Raw genomic sequence first — 20,038 nt, 5'->3', positions numbered from 1 at the left:
TGCTGTGCATGTGTGCTGGAGTCAGGAGGCAATTTGGACCCTCACTAGGGAGGCTAACGGATGCCGTTCTAAGTTACCTGAACGTTATCCATGTGTGTGATAATCACTCAGCAAGACAAGTCCTGACCGCACCTAGAGGCTGGAGAAACTGCTTATGTCCTTGTTATGGAGGCTTGAGGACTTATTCAGGAAATGTATTGAGCACCTACTGTGTGTTGGCGAGACACTGGAGACCACAGGCAGCCCCCTGTGATGGGGCAATGGTGACTTGGTGTGACTGGCTTGTAATGAGGGCCCTGGACAATGAAGGGGCTCAAAGGAGGCGCCTGACCCAGCCTGGGGGCAACCAGGAAGGCTTCCTGGAGAAGGGATGTTGCAGCAACTATCTGAACAGTGAGTACCAGTGAGAATCAGCCAGTTGGAGGTGACAGGAGGTACAGACAGAAGGCTCCTGGTAGAGGAACTGCAAGTACAAAGGCTGAGAGGAGAGAAAGAAGGTGGCTCATTCCAGAAACCGAAATAAGTGCAGCGATGTTAGGGAAGAACCTCCGTGTCTTCCCGCCAGAGCCCCTTGGCCAACAGACAGCCCGGCTGCCACCCTGTCTCCTCCCTCTGCTCATCCTCGGGCCCCCTGGGGCAGCTGCTTGCTCAGAGCTGATCAGGTGTCAGGGCTGAGTGCTGGGAGCTGGGGCTGCAAGCTGGTGGCCCGGCTGGGAGCAAGTAACCAGAGCCGGCAGTGGACACGGTGGCCTAGTGCTGGCGGCACTGGAACTGCAGGAGGTAGGAGGGAAGGAGGTGAGGGAGGCCCAGGATGGAGGCTCCCCTAAGGGCCTCAGGCTCCTTGCCCCCCAAGCCCTGCAGGTGGGAGAAAGGAAAGGCCAGTGTGTCCCAGCCATGCTAAGGCACCATCTCTTTCACACACACACACATGCGCGCGCGCTGGTTGATGCGTGCACCTCTTACTTCTTTGTCTAGGATTCGTACCCTCTCTTCCTGCTGCTGCAGCTCAGTGTCCTGCCCGGCCAGCAGGCCCTGTGGATATATCATCACCTCTTCCGGGAAGCAGCTCCCTAGATGAGGGTACTTTCCCCTCCCCAAAGCCGGCAGATTCCCTCCTGCTCGGACAACCTGTGGACTCCTCTCTTGGGTGTCAATTACACCCTGCTGTAGGTGTGATTGAGTCTGTTAGACAAGAGTAAAGAAAAATGGTGGTGGATGAATGTGTACATTGATGAATGGGGTAAATTGAAGGGGTGAATGAATGGATGGGAGGGTGGATGGATGGGTGGGTAGCTGGTAGGTGGGTGTTGGCTGGCTGGCTGGCTGGGTGGATAGTTGAGGTGGATAGATGGATAGATGAGTAGTTGGGTGGGTGGATAGGCAGCTGGATGGTGGGTGTGTGGTGGATGAAGCATGGTTGAAGGGTGCATGGAGAACCATAAAAAGATGAGTTTGGTGGATAGGTGGTGGCCAGTGGGTGGTTGGATGGATGAATGCATGGGTGACTGGATGGTGGGTGGATGGATCAATGGATGGTGGGTGGATGAACAAGTGGATGTGTGGATGTTGAATGGGTGGGTGTGTCAATGGTAGATGGATGGATGGATAGGTGAGTGAGTGAGTGGATAGGTAGGTGGGTGGATGGTGGATGGAACATGGTTGAAGGGTGCATGAAGAACCATGAAAAGATGAGTTGGATGGATGAGTGGATGGGTGGTGGCCAGTGAGTGGTTGCATAGATGAATGAATGAGTGAGTGGATGGTGGGTGGATGTTGGATGGATGGGTGGGTAGATGGTGGATGGATGGATGGAGGGATAGGTGAGTAGGTAGGTGGCTGGGTAGGCAGGTGGATGATGGGTGGGTGGTGGATAAAGCACGGTTGAAGGGTGCACAGAAAACCATGAGAATATGAGTTGGATGGGTGGTGGACAGTAGGTGGATGTAGAAATGCTTGGTGGAAGGATGGGTGCATAGGTGAGTGAATGGGTGGAAGGAAGTCTTGGAGAATTCATGGGCAGGAGGGCAGGTGAAAGGTGAGGGATACACCTTTACAGCAATCCCATTCTGACATAGGAAGGAATTCCCAGCCAGACATCCAGCAAAACACCCCCTTGAGATCACTGCCTGACCTCTGTACCTGCAGGTGCACAAAACACAGAACAGGCTAAGCTGGACAGACATGCGTGTACAGACATACCTTGTGTTGAGCTGTGCACACACATGCATGGAGCCATCAATCACTCTAGACCTCCGCCCACCTCGGGCGACTCGCCTCTGTGCTCTTATTCACGCAGGAACCAGGCTGGTGTAAAGGGTTTAGTCTCAAGGATGTTCTCTCTGACTTCCCAAAGAATGTGCTCTGTACTAAGAGGCGTCAACTCTGTGCCTGGCCCCTGAGGACCCACTAAGTATTCAGGAAAACAGAACCAGTCCAGACACTTCTAGCCTCTGGAGCCAAGGATGGAGCAGAAGAAGAGCTGAGGGGACCCAATTTGGGAGTTAGAGTTCTGCCCATTTGTAAGAGGCAAAGCTGATCAGAACACCACAGGGTTTTGGAACTAGGCTGGGAAAGATGAAATTGAGTTCACCAGAGGAGGGGTGGGGACAAGGCAGACATAACTGCACAGATAAAAGCTTGAAGACCAGAAAAAGCTTGTACCTACTTGGGCAACAGGGAAAACTGGTGGGATGAATTTACTGAGCACCTACTGTTTGCCAGGCTGTATGTTAGAGACCTCATGGGAAAGCAGAGGAAATTATCTCCTGCATTTTAAGGAAGAGGGATGTGAAACTCGGAGAGGGGAAGTGACCTGATGAAGGACACAGAGCAGTTAGAAGATGAAATAGGTCTGTGACCTGCTCTAAGGGCTGGGATGGCCTGGGGAGGAGGAAGTGGTACTTTTGAGGAGTGAGAAGCAGATGACCCACCTGCCCCTAGAACTGACGTCCCTCACCTCCTGGCTTTTCTCAGGAGGTCTGGGGAGAGGAGAAACACCAGACGCTAGCTATGAAGACCCTCCGGGCACGATTTAAGAAGACAGAGGTGAGTCTGAGGCCACTGAGATGCCCGCTATCTCTGAACTTCAGACTCCTGTCTCCCAGGACCGGGCTGAAGGTCTACTGGGCCTTTGCACCATTGTCCTGTGTCGCTCGTCACATTCTTTTGGCAACTTCCTTATGACCAAGCCCCTCCCTGGTTCCCTACCAGCCACAGGTTCAAGTTTACCGTTTTATCCTCTGGCCACCTCTCCCGTTTCTCTCTACTGCCCTCTGCTGCCCTCATCTCCACACTGCCTCCTGCTCAAGCTTTCCAGCCTCCATGCTTTTGCCCCGGCTGTTCCCTCCATCTGGCCTTTCCCTGTACTGCTCCCCATCAAATCCTCCCCACTCTTCACAATTTGGCTCCAAGAACATTTCTTCTGGAAGATCTCTACTCCCAGATACAGTGACCATTGGCTCTTCTGGGGTCTCACTTTCGCAGGGATCCAGATATCTTGCTGTTAAATACTTGTATCCAGTGCTGTTCTGGACACAAAGGTGACAGCAATAAACAGGGCAAACAGAAACCCCTGCCCTCGTGGAGCTGACAGCCGCGTGTGGGTGATGGATGCTGTTAATAAACAAGATAAATAAGTGAAAAGGCATGCTTTGTACCAGGCAGATAAAGAAAGTAAAGAAAGGGAATTAGAAGCATTCAGGAGAGTGGAGATGGTCAGTTTTAAAGCAGATTGTCAGGGAACTTCCCTGGTGGTCGAGCGGCTAAGACTCCATGCTCCCAGTGCAGGGGGCCTGGGTTTGAATCCTGGTCAGGAAACTAGATCCCGCATGCTGCAGCTAAGAGTTTGCATGCCACAATGAAAATTGAGGATCCTGAGTCCCACAGCTAAGACCCGGCACAGCCAAAGAAAAAAAATAATAATAATTAATAAATTGCCGAAATAAATAAATAATAAAATAATAATAAATAAATATTTAGAAAATGAAGCAGGTTGTCAGGAAAGGCCCCACCAAGAAGCTAATACAAGAGCAAAGATTAGAGGGGAAAGGAGGAGGAAACTGTGTGTATATTTGAAGGACAAGCATTGCAGGCAGAGGGAACAGCCAGTGCAAAGGCCCTGAGGCAGGATCCAGTTGGCATCCCTTGCAGCTCTATCATGGGCTATGAACTTCCTCAGTCATCCTTACTCCCTCCTAACTCTCCTATCCCTAGTCCCTGCCAGGGTGGAGGGCAGTCCAGGGCAGAGTGACAGAAGCTGAGTGCGAATTCACACAGTCAGACAGCCAGCCTTCCTGATCACTGGTCTTTGTGGCTGCCCTCTGTCAGGCTAAACTCCGCAATTACAGCACAAAGAAACTGAGTTCCAGAGAGGTTAACTTGGCTTTCTTGTCACAGAGCAAAGCAGCAACAGGGAGATTCAAGCCCGCACGTGTCTGACTTCAGAGCCCTTAGTCTTTCTATCATGATGGGGCCTCCCCATCAGCCAGGTGTGGCCCCAGGCAATCTGGGAGGCTACCTGGAGGAGGTGGTGCTGGAGCAGAGCTTCGAAAGACCGGGAAGATTCAGACAAGTGAAGACCCATGGCGGGCGAGGGGGAGGGGAGGTATATGGATATGTATGGATATGGATATGGATATGAGGATATGGACCAGTATGGGCAAAGGTTTGGAGGCTGGGCTGAGCCTCTTTGATACAGAGGCATTATGGGATGATGAAGAAGTTCTTTTGGCTGGAGCAGAGAATGTCGAAAACCAGGCAGAGGAACATGCCGGTTGTTGTTCAGTCGCTCAGTTGTGTCCGACTCTTCGCAACCCCATGGACTGCAGCATGCCAGGCCTCCCTACCCTTCACTTCCTCCCAGAGTTGGCTCAAACTCTTGTCCATTGAGTCGATGATGTCATCCAACCATCTCCTCCTCTGTCGTCCCCTTCTCCTCCTGCCCTCAGCCTTTCCCAGCATCAGGGTCTTTTCCAGTGAGTCAGCTCTTCACATCAGGTACCCAAAGTATTGGAGCTTCAGCTTCAGCATCTGTCCTTTCAGTGAATATTTAGAGTTGATTTCCTTTAGGATTGGCTGGTTCAATCTTGCTGCCCAGGGGACTCTCAAGAGTCTTCTCCAGCACCCCATTTCAAAACCATCAATTCTTCAGTGCACAGTCTCCTTTATGGTCCAACACTCACATCTGTACATGACTACTGGAAAAACCAGAGCTTTGACTATATGGACCTTTGTCAACAAAGCGACATAAAAAATGGGGCAGAGGAAAAAGCCTGGTTTTATTCATTCATTCATTCATTCATTTACTTGGGCCGTGCTTCGAAACTTGCAGGATCTCAGTTCCCTGGCCAGGGACTGAACCTGTACCCCCTGTAGAGGAAACTCAGAGCAGGGAATTCTGCCCTCCCAACCAATTCTTAAATGTATTTTTATTATTTATCAATTTTAACATTCCTTCATTTTATTTATTTAAAATTTAAATTTCATGTTGTTGAATTTATTTTTATTTATTTCATCCTATTTTTGTTTTTATTTTCAAACACTCTAAGGAACTTTCCAGGTGCTTGGCAGACGTCAGTCTATTTAATCCTCCTAACAATCACGTGGGATGAGAGCTTTTATTATCTCCACTATTTAAATGAGTAAAGGATGCTCAGAGAGGTTAAGGAACTTGCCCAAGGTCACACAGCTAGCAAATGAGAGGCCCGCCTTCTCCCTGGACTGTTACTAGGAGCAGGATAGGGTCTTGACTGTGAGAAAAGTGCACTGATTAAGAGAGAGAGGGACTGGGGTGGGAGAAAGTGAGAGAGAAAGAGAACGAGGAATAAATGGCTTGTTAATCCCTACAAAATCTGGCATGGGGTCAGCTTCATTTGGGGCTTCCCTGGTAGCTCAGATGTTAAATAATCTGCCTGCAATGGGGGAGACGCAGGTTCAATTCCTGGGTTGTGAAGATCCCCTGGAGAAGGAAATGGCAACCCACTCCAGTATTCTTACCTGGCAGAACTCCATGGACAGAGGAGCCTGGCAGGCTACAATCCATGGGGCCACAGAGTTGGAAACGACTGAGTGACTAACACTTTCACTTTCTTTTCAGCTTCATTTATTGCAGACTGATCCTACAATTTTCATCCCGTTTGGAATCAATTCCTAGTTAGTGTTCACATTTACCCCTAAGAATTCCTGAGAACTTGAAGTCAGTGTTAGACCAAACCATATCATTGGTTTTTAATTTTGTTGTAAATTGAGAGAATGCTTTTAATCAGGAAGAGCATCTCATATTTTTTAATCTACAATTTCTATTCAGAGAAACCAGGAATCCAGGTATCAATCACATGAGTCTCCTCAACCATAACAGAGATAATACCAGAGGGCCTGTAGCCATCAGTTCAGTTCAGTTGCTCAGTCGTGTCCGACTCTTTGCGACCTCATGAATCGCAGCACGCCAGGCCTCCCTGTCCATCACCAACTCCCAGAGTTCACTCAGACTCTCGTCCATCCAGTCAGTGATGCCATCCAGCCATCTCATCCTCTGCCGTCCGCTTCTCCTCCTGCCCCCAATCCCTCCCAGCATCAGAGTCTTTTCCAATGAGTCAACTCTTTGCATGAGGTGGCCAAAGTACTGGAGTTTCAGCTTTAGCATCATTCCTTCCAAAGAAATCCCAGGGCTGATCTCCTTCAGAATGGACTGGTTGGATCTCCTTGCAGTCCAAGGGACTCTCAAGAGTCTTCTCCAACACCACAGTTCAAAAGCATCAATTCTTCAGCGCTCAGCCTTCTTCACAGTCCAACTCTCACATCCACACATGACCACTGGAAAAACCATAGCCTTGACTAGACGGACCTTTGTTGGCAAAGTAATGTCTCTGCTTTTGAATATGCTATCTAGGTTGGTCATCACTTTCCTTCCAAAGAGTAAGCGTCTTTTAATTTCATGGCTGCAGTTACCATCTGTAGTGATTTTGGAGCCCCCCAAAATAAAGTCTGACACTGTTTCCAATGTTTCCCCATCTATTTCCCATGAAGTGATGGGACTGGAAGCCATGATCTTCGTTTTCTGAATGCTGAGCTTTAAGCCAACTTTTTCACTCTCCTCTTTCACTTTCTTCAAGAGACTTTTTAGTTCGTCTTCACTTTCTGCCACAAGGGTGGTGTCATCTGCATATCTGAGGTTATTGATATTTCTCCCAGCAATCTTGATTCCAGCTTGTGTTTCTTCCAGTCCAGCATTTCTCATGATGTACTCTGCATAGAAGTTAAATAAGCAGGGTGACAATATACAGCCTTGACGTACTCCTTTTCCTATTTGGAACCAGTCTGTTGTTCCATGTCCAGCTCTAACTGTTGCTTCCTGACCTGCATATAGGTTTCTCAAGAGGCGGGTCAGGTGGTCTGGTATTCCCATCTCTTTCAGAATTTTCCACAGTTGATTGTGATCCACACAGTCAAAGGCTTTGGCATAGTCAATAAAGCAGAAGTAGATGTTTTTCTGAAACTCTTGCTTTTTCCATGATCCAGCGGATGTTCTCAATTTGATCTCTGGTTCCTCTGCCTTTTCTAAAACCAGCTTGAACATCAGGAAGTTCACGGTTCATGTATTGCTGAAGCCTGGCTTGGAGAATTTTGAGCATTACTTTACCAGCGTGTGAGATGAGTGCAATTGTGCGGTAAAGTTTGAGCATTCTTTGACATTGCCTTTCTTTGGGATTGGAATGAAAACTGACCTTTTCCAGTCCTGTGGCCACTGCTGAGTTTTCCAAATTTGCTGGCATATTGAGTGCAGCACTTTCACAGCATCATCTTTCAGGATTTGAAATAGCTCAACTGGAATTCCATCACCTCCACTAGCTTTGTTCGTAGTGATGCTTTCTAAGGCCCACTTGACTTCACATTCCAGGATGTTTGGTTCTAGATGAGTGATCATACCATTGTGATTATCTGGGTCGTGAAGATCTTTTTGGTACAGTTCTTCTGTATATTCTTGCCACCTCTTCTTAATATCTTCTGCTTCTGTTAGGTCCATACCATTTCTGTCGTTTATCGAGCCCATCTTTGCATGAAGTGTTCCCTTGGTATCTCTAATTTTCTTGAAGAGATCTCTAGTCTTTCCCATTCTGTTGTTTTCCTCTATTTCTTTGCATTGATCGCTGAAGAAGGCTTTCTTATCTCTTCTTGCTATTCTTTGGAACTCTGCATTCAGATGCTTATAGCATTGTTAATTTCAGAAGCAGAGTTCTGTTGAAATAAAATTCTTCAAAAAGTTTGGGCCCCCCCAAAAAAAAATTTACCTAATTTGGGACATGACTGTGTTTTGATAGGTGCCTAGCACAGAGTCAGAAGGCAGGGGCGGAGGCAGAGGGGTGTTAAAAACCCCATCTGGGTGTGAGAGTCTCTGGGGTTGGGTGTGGGGGTGTGCAGCGAGCAGAGACACCAAAGGCTGGGGCGGGAGCGGCTGATGCTAGGCCTGGAGCAGGAAGCAGAGGAGAAGCTGCGCTCCATCCTCCCATTCCCCCCGCAGCACACCCCCACCCCCACAGCCCCGCCCCGCCCGCCCCAGGGCTCCAGTTTCTCTGCCGGCAGCAGGAGTCAGGTTCAGCTTTTGTTCGGCTGCCCCTAGGGAAGAAAGCAAACACCCCTGACGGCAGTGGTCCTCCTCCGCCTTCCTCCGCCTCCGCCTCCCCGGACAGTCTGTTTCCCTTTCTCAGCACACAGCCCAGCCACCACACCTGGGCTCCAGACCTTCCCTGCTTCCACTGCTCTCAGGATCCAGCCTGCTCTGCCAGGTTTGCTCTGAGTCCTCTCCAGGCCTCAGTATTTCCATCCGTAAGATGGGAGTTAGGCAATGGCAACCCACTCCAGTACTCTTGCCTGGAAAATCCCATGGACGGAGGGGCCTGGTGGGCTGCAGTCCATGGGGTCGCTAGGAGTCGGACACAACTGAGCGACTTCACTTTTCACTTTCCTGCATTGGAGAAGGCAGTGGCAACCCACTCCGGTGTTCTTGCCTGGAGAATCCCATGGACGGGGGAGCCTGGTGGACTGCGGTCTATGGGGTCACAGAGTCGAACACGACTGAAGTGACTTAGCAGCAGGAGCCTCGATTTTTTGGATTCCCATGATCTCTTGCCCTTATTTCAGGTTTTAGAAAAATCCCACAAGAAAGAAGCTTGTGGATCTGTAAAAAAAACTTTTTAGAACATTCATAGACTCCCGGTGCCTCAATGCTTTTTGGAAAGTCTGTCTGTCCCTGTCCCTCACTTTTACTCCCAGAGTCTCTATTTCTTTTTTTTTTTTTTTCAACGTGAACAAACTAGTCTTTTGATATTGGATCCAAAAAGGCACTGGGGAATTGACTGAATTTTGTAGCTTGTAGTTTATTATTAGAATGCCCTGCAAAATACTCTTTTTGTTTGATTTTTTTTTATTGAATTTGTTACAAATACTGCTTCTGTTTTGATTTTTTGGCTCCGAGTCAGGTGGGGTCTTAGCTCCCTGACCAGGGATGGAACCTACATCCTCTGCATTGGAAGGCAAAGTCTTAACTACCAGACCACCAGGGAAGTCCTGAAAAATACTCTTGAAATGAAGAAATGTACATGTAGATATTTACTAGATATATGACCTTATTTTAAATCCGAGTCACTATTTAATTCATTCAACAAACATTTAATGAATACCTACTGTAGGCTGGAGACCAAGGCTGGCTTCACAGATGCTCCCACTCGGAAGAGCCCCGTATTTGGTTTCGTTTCTGCCTGTCTTGACATTCTTAGTCACTTTTCAGCTAGGGGCCCTGTGTTTTCACTTTGGATCGGGCACTCCTAAATCTGTACCTGGGACCTGCTGGGGAGATGCGGCAATGACTAAGGGACACAAAAATTCCTGCCTGTGCAGAGATGACATTCTGTGGAGAGATCAAGAGGAAGTGATATTTTCAGAAAGGTACATGGGATGACGTCAGGTGATAATAAAAACCATAAAGGAAAATTGGCCCCCACTGAGGGAATCAGAGTGACAAGGGGGTGACCGGAGAAGGGCTGTCTGAAGAGGTGTCTTCCAGTGCAAAAGACAGTGTAGGGATCAGCCTTGTAGGCGGTGGAGGAGAGAGGGCATCCCGGGTGGAGGGCACAGGAAGGGCAAAAGCGCGGAGGTGGGCAGAGCTGTCAGAGGACCGGAAAGGAGGCCACTGCAGCAGGAATCCATGGACCAGAGGGCAGGCCGGGGGAAGAGCTCAGAGAGTTGATGAGGAGGAGTGATTAGAGCCAAAGTGGGCACATTTTTCACGTAAAAGGCCGGATGGTAAATCTCTTTTTCGGCCACACCTTGCAGCTTGTGGGATCTTCGTTCCCAGTGTGTGCATGCTAAGTCACTTCAGTCGTGTCTGATGCTTTGCAGGTCCATGAACTGTAGCCTACTAGACTCCTCTGTCCATGGGATAACTTGGGAGTCCTAACCATTGGGCCATCAGGGAATTCCCAGAGGCTGTTTGAAAATTAACGAGCATAGCTTCATCCCAGTGTTGTTGTTCAGTTGCTCAGTGGTGTCCGACTCTTTGGACTGCAGCATGCCAGGCTTCCCTGTCCTTCACTATCTCCCAGAGTTTCTTAAACTTATGTCCATTGAGTCAGTGATGCCACCCAACCATCTCATCCTCTGCCATCCCCTTCTTCTGCCTTCAGTATTTCCCAGCATCAGGGGCTTTTCCAATGAGCCAGCTCTTTGCCTCAGGTGGCCAAAATACTGGAGCTCCAGCTTCAGCATCACTCCTTCCAGTGAATATTCAGGGTTGCTTTCCTTTAGGATTGACTTGTTTGTTCTCCTTGCCATCCAAACTTGTTCTATGGACTCTGAAATGTGATTTTCATATAATCTGGGGGGGGGGGCCGGGGCGGCGGCCATACCTTGAGGCGTGTGGGATCTTAGTTTCCTGACCAGGGATCAAACCACCCCCTGCATTGGGAGAACAGAGTCTTAACCACTGGACTGCCAGGAAGTCCCCTCATATAATTTTCATGTGTTACAAAATATAACTCTTCTTTTGATTTATTTCCCCCCTAACCACTTATAAGTGTAAAAACCGTTCTCAGCTCTTGGCCTGGACAAAACCAGGTGGGAGTGGGGTAGGGTGGGAGACCTTAGTTGGTGGACCCCTTGCCATGGATCCTCCTGGGCTCCGTGAGCAGTTAGCATCTGATGACAAGTGAGGTCGCTGGAGGCTTATGTGCAGGAGAGAGAGATGCTTTGTTGCAGGTTTAGGCAGCCGGTAGGCCAGGGAGGGGAATAGAAGCAAGCAGGCCCGGGTGGAGGTGACCCCACGGTGGAGCTGTGATGGGACTCACCGTGAGTGAGAAGGGGTCCTTGGATGCAGTTTGGCTGCTGGGTTGGGTGTGGGGAGAGAGAGAGGAGTCAGGTGGGATGGTGGTACCCTTGGCACACTGTGAGGGGAGGGGCTTCTGATTGTGTCTGGCATCCAGAAGGACAGACCAAGGGCAGTTGGAAATCCGAGGCCTGAGCTGGGAGATCCATTTCAGTCTCCTCTCTGGACAAGCCTAAGAGTCACCCCCCTACCCAAGTGTAAGAGGAGAGAGGAGGCCTCAACACCCTCCCTCCAACTCCTCAACTGCTTATCAGCAAACTCTCCATTTACCTGTCCCCACCTCTCCCTCCACCTGCCCAAAGGTGTCTGAGAATAATCACGGACAACGGCAGTGATCCTGCCCCCAGGGACACGGGTGATGCCTCTGACATGGTTGTCACACAGTGGGCGGTGGGGAGGGGGGCTGCTCCTGGACCAAGGATGCTGTTCAACACCCTCACAGAGTCCAGGATGGCCCCACCCCAGGGAATGACCAGACGCCAAATGTCAGCAGTGCCTCCAGGTGGAGGAACCCGGCTTTATGCTATCCATTCCGTTATCTATTCCATTTAACAGTGGAAGAATTGAGGCCCAGAGAGGGAGAGTGGCTAGTCTCAGGTCACACAGCAGGTATACAATGGCCAAGCTGTCTTCAAAGCCCCAGTGCCTGTCAGCAGCCATTGCTCTTAAATTCAGGTTCCTGGGACTTCCCTGATGGTCCAGAGGTTAAGACTCTGCACTCCCAAGGCAGAGAGCATAGGTTCAATCCTTGGTGGAGGAATTAAGACCCCATATGCCTCGTGGTGCAGTCAAAAGTTAAAATTAAGGTTAAAAATTCAGGCTCCTGAAAGCCTGTCTCTCCACACATCCCTTTCTCTCCCCTGTAATCCCAACCTCCCACCTTCTCCTGGCCATTTCTCAAATTTTCATTCACAACACAGTGGACCGTCCTACCTTTTGGAACTGTCTGTGGCTCTCCTTACATCCCACACGCCTTGTTTCCCCCTAAGCCCAGCTCCTATACAACATCTATCCCCCTCTGCCCCACCCTTCAGTATGCCCCCCACCAACGCTCCAGGTCCTGGACCAGGGCAGAGTTACCACACTGGTCCAGGAGTGCAATTTATTTCATGATTTCTCCCTAACATGATCTTGTTCCTGCTGTTCTCCAATGCTGTCCATTCTTCAAGTTTCAACTCAGATGTCCTCTCTTGCAGGATTTCCCTGACTTCCCAGATAGTTTCAAGAGTCCTCTCTGAGCTTCCAGCTCATCTGAGCTTCCCCTTTAACAGCCCTGATCACTTTGGTTCATAAATCCGTGGGTGTGTCTGTCTCCCCAGGGACCTCAGTGACAGCAAGGACAACTGTCTTTGCCACCGAGTCCCAACGTGCAGGGTTGTGCCAGGCACCCTCTAGGACGCCCGGACTGAATGAATGCAATCGGCCTATGAGTCATGCCCTCACTGAGCAAACATTCACCAACTGCCTCACTCCACCCTGGGATCCAAGGCCCTTTGCCAGGGAGGCCTCAGTGGGACTCTGCTTTCAAGGGGCTCCCAATATGAGAACAGAATGAGGGGAACACAGACCTTCCCATCTCCTTGGAGTTAGAGCTAAAGCAGGTGTCCTCGCTGTCTTTCAGTGGTTTAACTGAGCACCTACTATGTCCTGAGTCCCAGGATGCAGGGTTAGATATGCAGACAGTCCAACCACATCTCTCTGCGATGAATGAATCTGTGTTTGTAGCACACTTGCTTTGTGCCAGGCATTATGTGTTGCAGAGGTCCCCAACCTTTTTGGCACCAGGAGCCAGTTCTGGGGAAGACAGTATTTCCATGAGCCCAGGGTATGGGGGTGGGGATAGTCTCAGGATGATTTAAGTGCATTACATTTATTTTGCGGTTTATTTCTATTTTGTGGCAATCTCAGGATATTCCACCTTAACTTTTAGGGTTAGGGTTCAAGTTCCTCAGAATCTGATGCCCCTGCAGATCTGACAAGAGGCGGGGTTCGGGCAGTAAACATCAGTGAAGCGTCTCTTGTTTGGCCACTGCGCACCTCCTGCTATGCGGCCTAGTTCCTAACAGGCCACCAACGGATACTGGTCCATGGCTGGGGGGCTGGGGACCCCTGCTATATAGCATCTCATTTAGTCCTCCCAGTAACCCTCGGCAGTAGGTACTGTTTAATAGGAAACCCATTTCCTGGATGAGGAAAATGAAGTCCAAAGCAGGTAAGTATCTTGGCCCATCTTGTAGATGGTAAATGCGAGTGTGTGGAGGGTGGCGCTGGGGTGTGGGGGGATGGTGTCCTGGATTCAAATTCAGGTTTGTCAAGACTGCAGAACAGCCCCACTGGCGGATGAATGAATGAATGAGTGAGTGAATGAGTGACAGCCCGGATGGCCCAGCAGCAGTGAGACCAGGCCGAGAGTCACCTGAGACCCCCGCATCCCCCATTCCCCGGCCAGCTCAAAGGAGGCGGAGACGGATGCAGTCGGGTCCCTGGAGATGCTGGGACACTGGCCCCCTTTGCCTCAGCCTCCCGGTGGCGAGAAGGTCAGGTCTGGCCTCGGCGGTCCCCCTCCCCCAGAGCCCATCCCCGCTCCCTGGCGCTCCCCCCCACCCGTAGGGGAGGGGCCGGGAGGGGGGCGGCAGGCGGGGCGCGGGGGAGGGGCGGTGTCTGGTTTGGCTGGACCGCGCGGGCCGGGCGGCCGAGCTCCGGCTTCGCGGGCCCTTATCTCCGGCCCTTCTGGCCCCTCCGACCGGGTCACCTCCCGGAGCCCGGCCGCCCGGCCGCCCGGCGCCCTGGACGCCATGAAGCAGCTGTGTCTATGCGCCGCCGCCTCCTTCGCGGTAGGGCCGGGGGAGGGGGCGCGGGAGGGGGCTGGCGCGGGCCCTTCCTCCCCTCCCCGCCCCGCCCCGCCCCGGCCCCTGACCGCGCAGAGCCTAGACCCTCCACCCGCAGACCCGAGAGAGCGAAGCAGGGAGGGCAGCGGGAGGGGGGGAAACAGAGATGGGAGGATGGATGGCACATATGGGGAGACAATTTTGAGGGCAGATGGGGACACTTAGAGGAATTTAGAGGGCACTGACTCATTGGAAAAGACTCTGATGCTGGGAGGGATTGGGGGCAAAAGAAGAAGGGGACGACAGAGGATGAGATGGCTGGATGGCATCACTGACTCGATGGACGTGAGTCTGAGTGAACTCCGGGAGTTGGTGATGGACAGGGAGGCCTGGCGTGCTGCGATTCATGGGGTCGCAAAGAGTCGAACACGACTGAGCGACTGATCTGATCTGATCTGATCTAGGTGGACAGTTTTGGATGGGATCATCCAGGGGGACAATTTGGGTGATACTTTGACCTTTTTTTGGGGAAAAGATACTGACATTTGGAGAACAATTTTGGAGGACGTCTGAAAGATTTTGCGGGGAGGACATTTTGGGGACATTTGACGGGGTCATTGGAGGGATGAATTTGGGGAAGATATTTATAGATGCATTTAGGACATTTGCGGGACAATCTTGGCATCTCAGGGGCAGAAGAAGGGTAGCTGGCAGAGGACAGTGTGAGGGACATTTAAGGGACCTTTAGTGGTTCCTTTGGGAATACTTTGGAGGGCAGTTCAGGAAGACGTGGTGAGGTAATATTAGAAAGGCGGGTTTCACTAAGAGATGGCTAGGGACCTAGGTTTGGGGGACAGCTTCTTGGAAAGATGCTGGGAGCTGAGCTGGGGGTGGTTTATGGTACGGTTGCTGGCAGTGGTGGAGGACAGCTGGGGGGGAAGGTGCTGAGGACCCAGGCTGGAGGTATGCTGTCTCAGGCCCCCACCCAGGACCACTTCCCCCGGCAGCTGCGGCTCAGCCCCACTGACCTCGGCTCCTGCCCGCCCTGCGGCCCCTGCCCCATCCCGAAGCCGGCGGCAGCCAGAGGCAGGCGCCAGGCAAGTGCCCAGGACCAGCAGCGAGAGCCCAGAGCCCCTGCCAGGGGAGCGGGGAGGGACAGTGGCCACCAGTCCCACGTTCCTCTGGGTGTGCCCCACAGAGCCAGGACTGGGGCAAAAGTGATGAGCGGCTGCTGCAGGCGGTGGAGAACAACGATCCCACGCGGGTGGCCTCCCTCATCGCCCGCAAGGGGCTGGTGCCCACCAAGCTGGACCCCGAGGGCAAGTCCGCGTGAGTCTCCATGTCCTGGGGGTGTGAGGGCTGAGGGGTGGCCACCCTGCAGTTGACCCCTGACCTCTGGCCTCCAGATTCCACCTGGCAGCCATGAGGGGTGCAGCCAGCTGTCTTGAGGTGATGCTGGCACACGGCGCCAACGCCATGAGCACGGATGGGGCAGGTACTACCCGCCGGCCCTGGGGGAGGGAGGAGGAACTCTGACCAGGTGCCCAGCTTGAGGGTCCAGTCACACCCTGCTTCATGGCCTCAGTGTCCTGCTGAAAAGGGAGGTTCCCTTCAGTGCCCCTGGGGACAGGAGCATGTTAGGCTGCAGTACCCAAGGATGGAGACTGGTTGGCAATAGACCGACTGAGGCAACTTGTGGATCGGGGGAGCTGGGACTCAGGTAGTGGCTGAGTCAGAGGAAGCAGCAGAAACAGAGGAGTGTCTGAGCTTGAGGAGCGTCTGAGGGCATGAGAATAACTAGTATAGTTTTTTGGGGGGAGTATCTGAGGTTCATGGAGTAGCTGGGGTTTAGAGGTAGCAGGAGCTCGGGCAGTAATGAGGCATGGGGCATAGCCAGGTGCAGGAGCCAGAATGTATGGAGTACTGGGGATTTACAGAGTATCAAACATAGGGGCATAGCTGGCACTTTGATATAGTTGAGCTTATAGAATAGTTAGGGCTTCCCTGGTGGCTCAGCTGGTAATGAATCCACCTGCAATGCAAAAGACCCAGGTCAATTCCTGGGTCAGGAAGATCCCCTGGAGAAGGGATAGGCTACCCACTCCAGTATTCTTGGGTTTTCCTGGTGGCTCAGACGGTGAATAATCTGCCTGCAATGTGGGAGACCCAGGTTTGATCCCTGGGTTGGGAAGATCTCCTGGAGGAGGGCATGGCAACTCATTCCAGTATTCTTGCCTAGAGAATCCCCATGGACAGAGGAGCCTGGCGGGCTACAGTCCCTGGGGTCAAAAAGAGTTGGGCCCGACTGAGCAACTAAGCACAGCACGTAAAGTAGCTGGGGACCTGGGGAGCAGCTGGAGACCCGAGGAGTAGATGGAGACATTGGGGAGTAGCTGGGGACCTGAGGAGTAGCTGGGAACAGAGGGAGCAGCTGAGGACATGGAGAGTAGCTGAGGACCGTAGTGCTTGAGGAATGGAAAGATGTGAAGTGTAGCTAGGATGAGATTGTCTGAGACTCAGACCAGCTGGGGCTTGGAGAGTCTCTGCCCCCAGGAGTAGCAGGGTTTTGAGAATACCTGGGTTTGGAGACTAGCTAGACAGAGTCATCACAATTATTGACACAGGTTTGGGGGGCAGCAGAAGCTCCCTGAGTATCTGAAGCTCTAGTACATTCTAGAATATTCATTTTCCCTTTTAGGTTACAACGCCCTCCACCTGGCCGCTAAGTACGGGCACCCACAGTGCTTGAAGCAACTACTGCAGGTCATTTCCTTTCCTGTCTCCAACACTTCCCAACTCCCCGATATTCCCCTGCCCTGACTATTCCTGATGAGTTCCAGCAATTCACAGAAGCCCCAGATACACCCCGAATCCTAGGTATTCCTTGGCCCCTTTTATTCCTGAGTCCTAGCTACTCCCTGGACAATGAGACTCTCCAAGTGTCCAGCTATGTCCCACATCCAAGAAATACTCTGAATATCAGATGACTCCCGAGCCCCACCTTCTCCCTAAACTCTGGATACTCTCTTAGCCATAGCCACTTTCAGGGCTCCCACCTACTCCCCAAACCCCCAGCCGCCCTTGGGCTCCCAGCTAATCCCTCTTTCTCACCAATTTTCATTAAGAGTCAAGATGGGGGCCCATGAGGAGTGGGTTCCACAGAGCACGGGGGTGGGTGGGAGGGGGGAAGGGCCAAGGAGCCTGAAATACAGCAAAGCCCAAGGAAGAGCAGTTCCTAGAGAAATTAGACAACAAACAAGGATGGCTCCAACTCCAATGACCCATCCCTCCCCCCAGGCATCCTGCGCAGTGGATACAGTGGACAGCAGCGGGTGGACCGCCCTGCATCATGCAGGTGGGTACAGCCCAGCCTCACCCTGGCCACCATGGCCCCCAGAGGCTGAGCTTGGGGATTATTCTACCTGGGGTTCTGGGGATGTGCCTGGGACATATTCCACCTTCTTCCTCACAGAGCCCCTTGCTCTGCATTATCATTTCTTTTTTTTTTTGGCTGTACTGTATCTTCATTGCATCATTCTTCATTGTGGCGCACAGGCTTCTCTAGTTGTGGTTCACAGGCTCAGTAGTTGCAGTGCTCAGGCTTCGTTGCTCCACAGCATGTAGGGTCTTAGTTCCCCTACCAGGGATCGAACACAAGCTGCTTGCATTGGAAGGCAAATTCTTAGCCACTGGAGCACCATTGGACGGACAAAGGAATTGAGTCCTGTAAACAAGGAAGTGGGGAGGATCCAGGCCGCCTGACCCCAAAGCACAGCCTACTGTATGCCCGGCCTGGGTGAGGACGATTGGAGGGTTATTGCTTCAAGGAACTCCTAGGGAACCTCAGGAAGGCTGAAGGTCTTCATAATCATCAACTCCAAAGTTTTCCAAGGGAGGGGAAGAGACCCAAACCCCTTGAGCCAGAGCCCAGCCCAGTGTCTAAACACCAGGCCCATGACATTTGGAAATGTCTTTCACTTGATGACTCTCAAGTGAAAACATGATATACATTTGCTTTGGAGTTTTATTTAGTTGAAACATTCCCTGCAGTTAAAGTACGCTGCCACCTAGTGGTAGCAAAGCCTTTGCTTACTTTATGGAAGCTTCTTGGTTTTTTTCATTCAATAAATATTTGTCAAGTGTCTGCTGTGTGCCAGGTTCTGTTCTAAACAATGATTACGGCAGCAAAACAAAATCCCATAAGCCCTTGGGCACACAGCAGATAATAACGTCAGTTCAGTTCAGTCGCTCAGTCGTGTCCGACTCTTTGTGACCCCATGAATCGCAGCACGCCAGGCCTCCCTGTCCATCACCAACTCCCGGAGTTCACCCAGACCCATGTCCATCGAGTCGATGATGCCATCCAGCCATCTCATCCTCTGTCGTCCCCTTCTCTTCCTGCCCCCAATCCTTCCCAGCATCAGAGTCTTTTCCAATGAGTCAACTCTTCGCATGAGGTGGCCAAAGTACTGGAGTTTCAGCTTTAGCATCAGTCCTTCCAAAGAAATCCCAGGGCTGATCTCCTTCAGAATGGACTGGTTGGATCTCCTTGCAGTCCAAGGGACTCTCAAGAGTCTTCTCCAACACCACAGTTCAAAAGCATCAATTCTTCAGCGCTCAGCCTTCTTCACAGTCCAACTCTCACATCCATACATGACCACTGGAAAAACCATAGCCTTGACTAGATGGACCTTTGTTGGCAAAGTAATGTCTCTGCTTTTGAATATGCTATCTAGGTTGGTCATAACTTTCCTTCCGAAGAGTAAGCATCTTTTAATCTCATGGCTGCAGTCACTATCCGCAGTGATTTTGGAGCCCCCAAAAATAAAGTCTTACACTGTTTCTCCATCTATTTCCCATGAAGTGATGGGACCGGATGCCATGATCTTCATTTTCTGAATGTTGAGCTTTAAGTCAGCTTTTTCACTCTCCACTTTCACTTTCATCAAGAGGCTTTTTAGTTCCTCTTCACTTTCTGCCATAAGGGTGGTGTCATCTGCATATCTGAGGTTATTGTTATTTCTCCTGGCAATCTTGATTCCAGCTTGTGTTTCTTCCAGTCCAGCGTTTCTCATGATGTACTCTGCATAGAAGTTAAATAAGCAGGGTGACAATATACAGCCTTGACACACTGCTTTTCTATTTGGAACCAGTCTGTTGTTCCATGTCCAGTTCTAACTGTTGCTTCCTGACCTGCATACAAATTTCTCAAGAGGCAGATCAGGTGTTCTGGTATTCCCATCTCTTTCAGAATTTTCCACAGTTGATTGTGATCCACACAGTCAAAGGCTTTGGCATAGTCAATAAAGCAGAAATAGATGTTTTTCTGGAACTCTTTTGCTTTTTCCATGATCCAGTGGATGTTCGCAATTTAATCTCTGGTTCCTCTGCCTTTTCTAAAACCAGCTTGAACATCAGGAAGTTCACAGTTCACATATTGCTGAAGCCTGGCTTGGAGAATTTTGAGCATTACTTTACCAGCGTGTGAGATGAGTGCAATTGTAGTTTGAGCATTCTTTGGCATTGCCTTTCTTTGGGATTGGAATGAAAACGGACCTTTTCCAGTCCTGTGGCCACTGCTGAGTTTTCCAAATTTGCTGGCATATTGAGTGCAGCACTTTCACAGCATCATCTTTCAGGATTTGAAAGAGCTCAACTGGAATTCCATCACCTCCACTAGCTTTGTTCGTAGTGATGCTTTCTAAGGCCCACTTGACTTCACATTCCAGGATGTCTAGCTCTAGGTCAGTGATCACACCATCGTGATTATCTGGGTTGTGAAGATCTTTTTTGTACAGTTCTTCTGTGTATTCTTGCCATCTCTTCTTAATATCTT

General features: G+C 50.8%; 1 protein-coding gene across 16 annotated transcripts in view; it reads left to right on the top strand.

The window, feature by feature from the left end:
* Nucleotides 1-2,316: 2,316 nt before the first annotated feature.
* Nucleotides 2,317-20,038, top strand: part of ANKRD24 (ankyrin repeat domain 24) — a 33,344-nt gene continuing 15,622 nt past the window's right edge. For 3 of the 16 annotated variants that reach the window (XM_086410097.1, XM_086410095.1, XM_086410100.1), the window contains exons 1-4: nucleotides 15,466-15,531; nucleotides 15,609-15,697; nucleotides 16,901-16,965; nucleotides 17,500-17,557. Coding sequence is in view for 12 of the 16 variants with exons in the window: in XM_086410086.1 (XP_086266212.1) it covers nucleotides 13,864-14,208; nucleotides 15,210-15,299; nucleotides 15,401-15,531; nucleotides 15,609-15,697; nucleotides 16,901-16,965; nucleotides 17,500-17,557 (778 nt within the window). In the remaining 4 variants the exon portion in view is untranslated. Of the gene's footprint in view, nucleotides 2,520-2,712; nucleotides 2,850-2,973; nucleotides 3,046-13,723; nucleotides 14,209-15,209; nucleotides 15,300-15,400; nucleotides 15,532-15,608; nucleotides 15,698-16,900; nucleotides 16,966-17,499; nucleotides 17,558-20,038 lie in introns of those variants that run through there. The other 13 variants (XM_086410090.1, XM_086410089.1, XM_086410084.1 and 10 more) reach the window with 11 other exon arrangements.

Source organism: Bos grunniens, chromosome 7, assembly GCF_055505025.1.
Source record: "Bos grunniens cultivar Pamir isolate PY7600 chromosome 7, Bosgru_T2T1.0, whole genome shotgun sequence".
In the NCBI taxonomy this organism is placed as follows: Eukaryota; Metazoa; Chordata; class Mammalia; order Artiodactyla; family Bovidae; genus Bos; species Bos grunniens.
The sequence above is the reverse complement of the archived record's forward strand: the minus strand, read 5'-3'. Positions and strand labels throughout refer to the sequence as shown.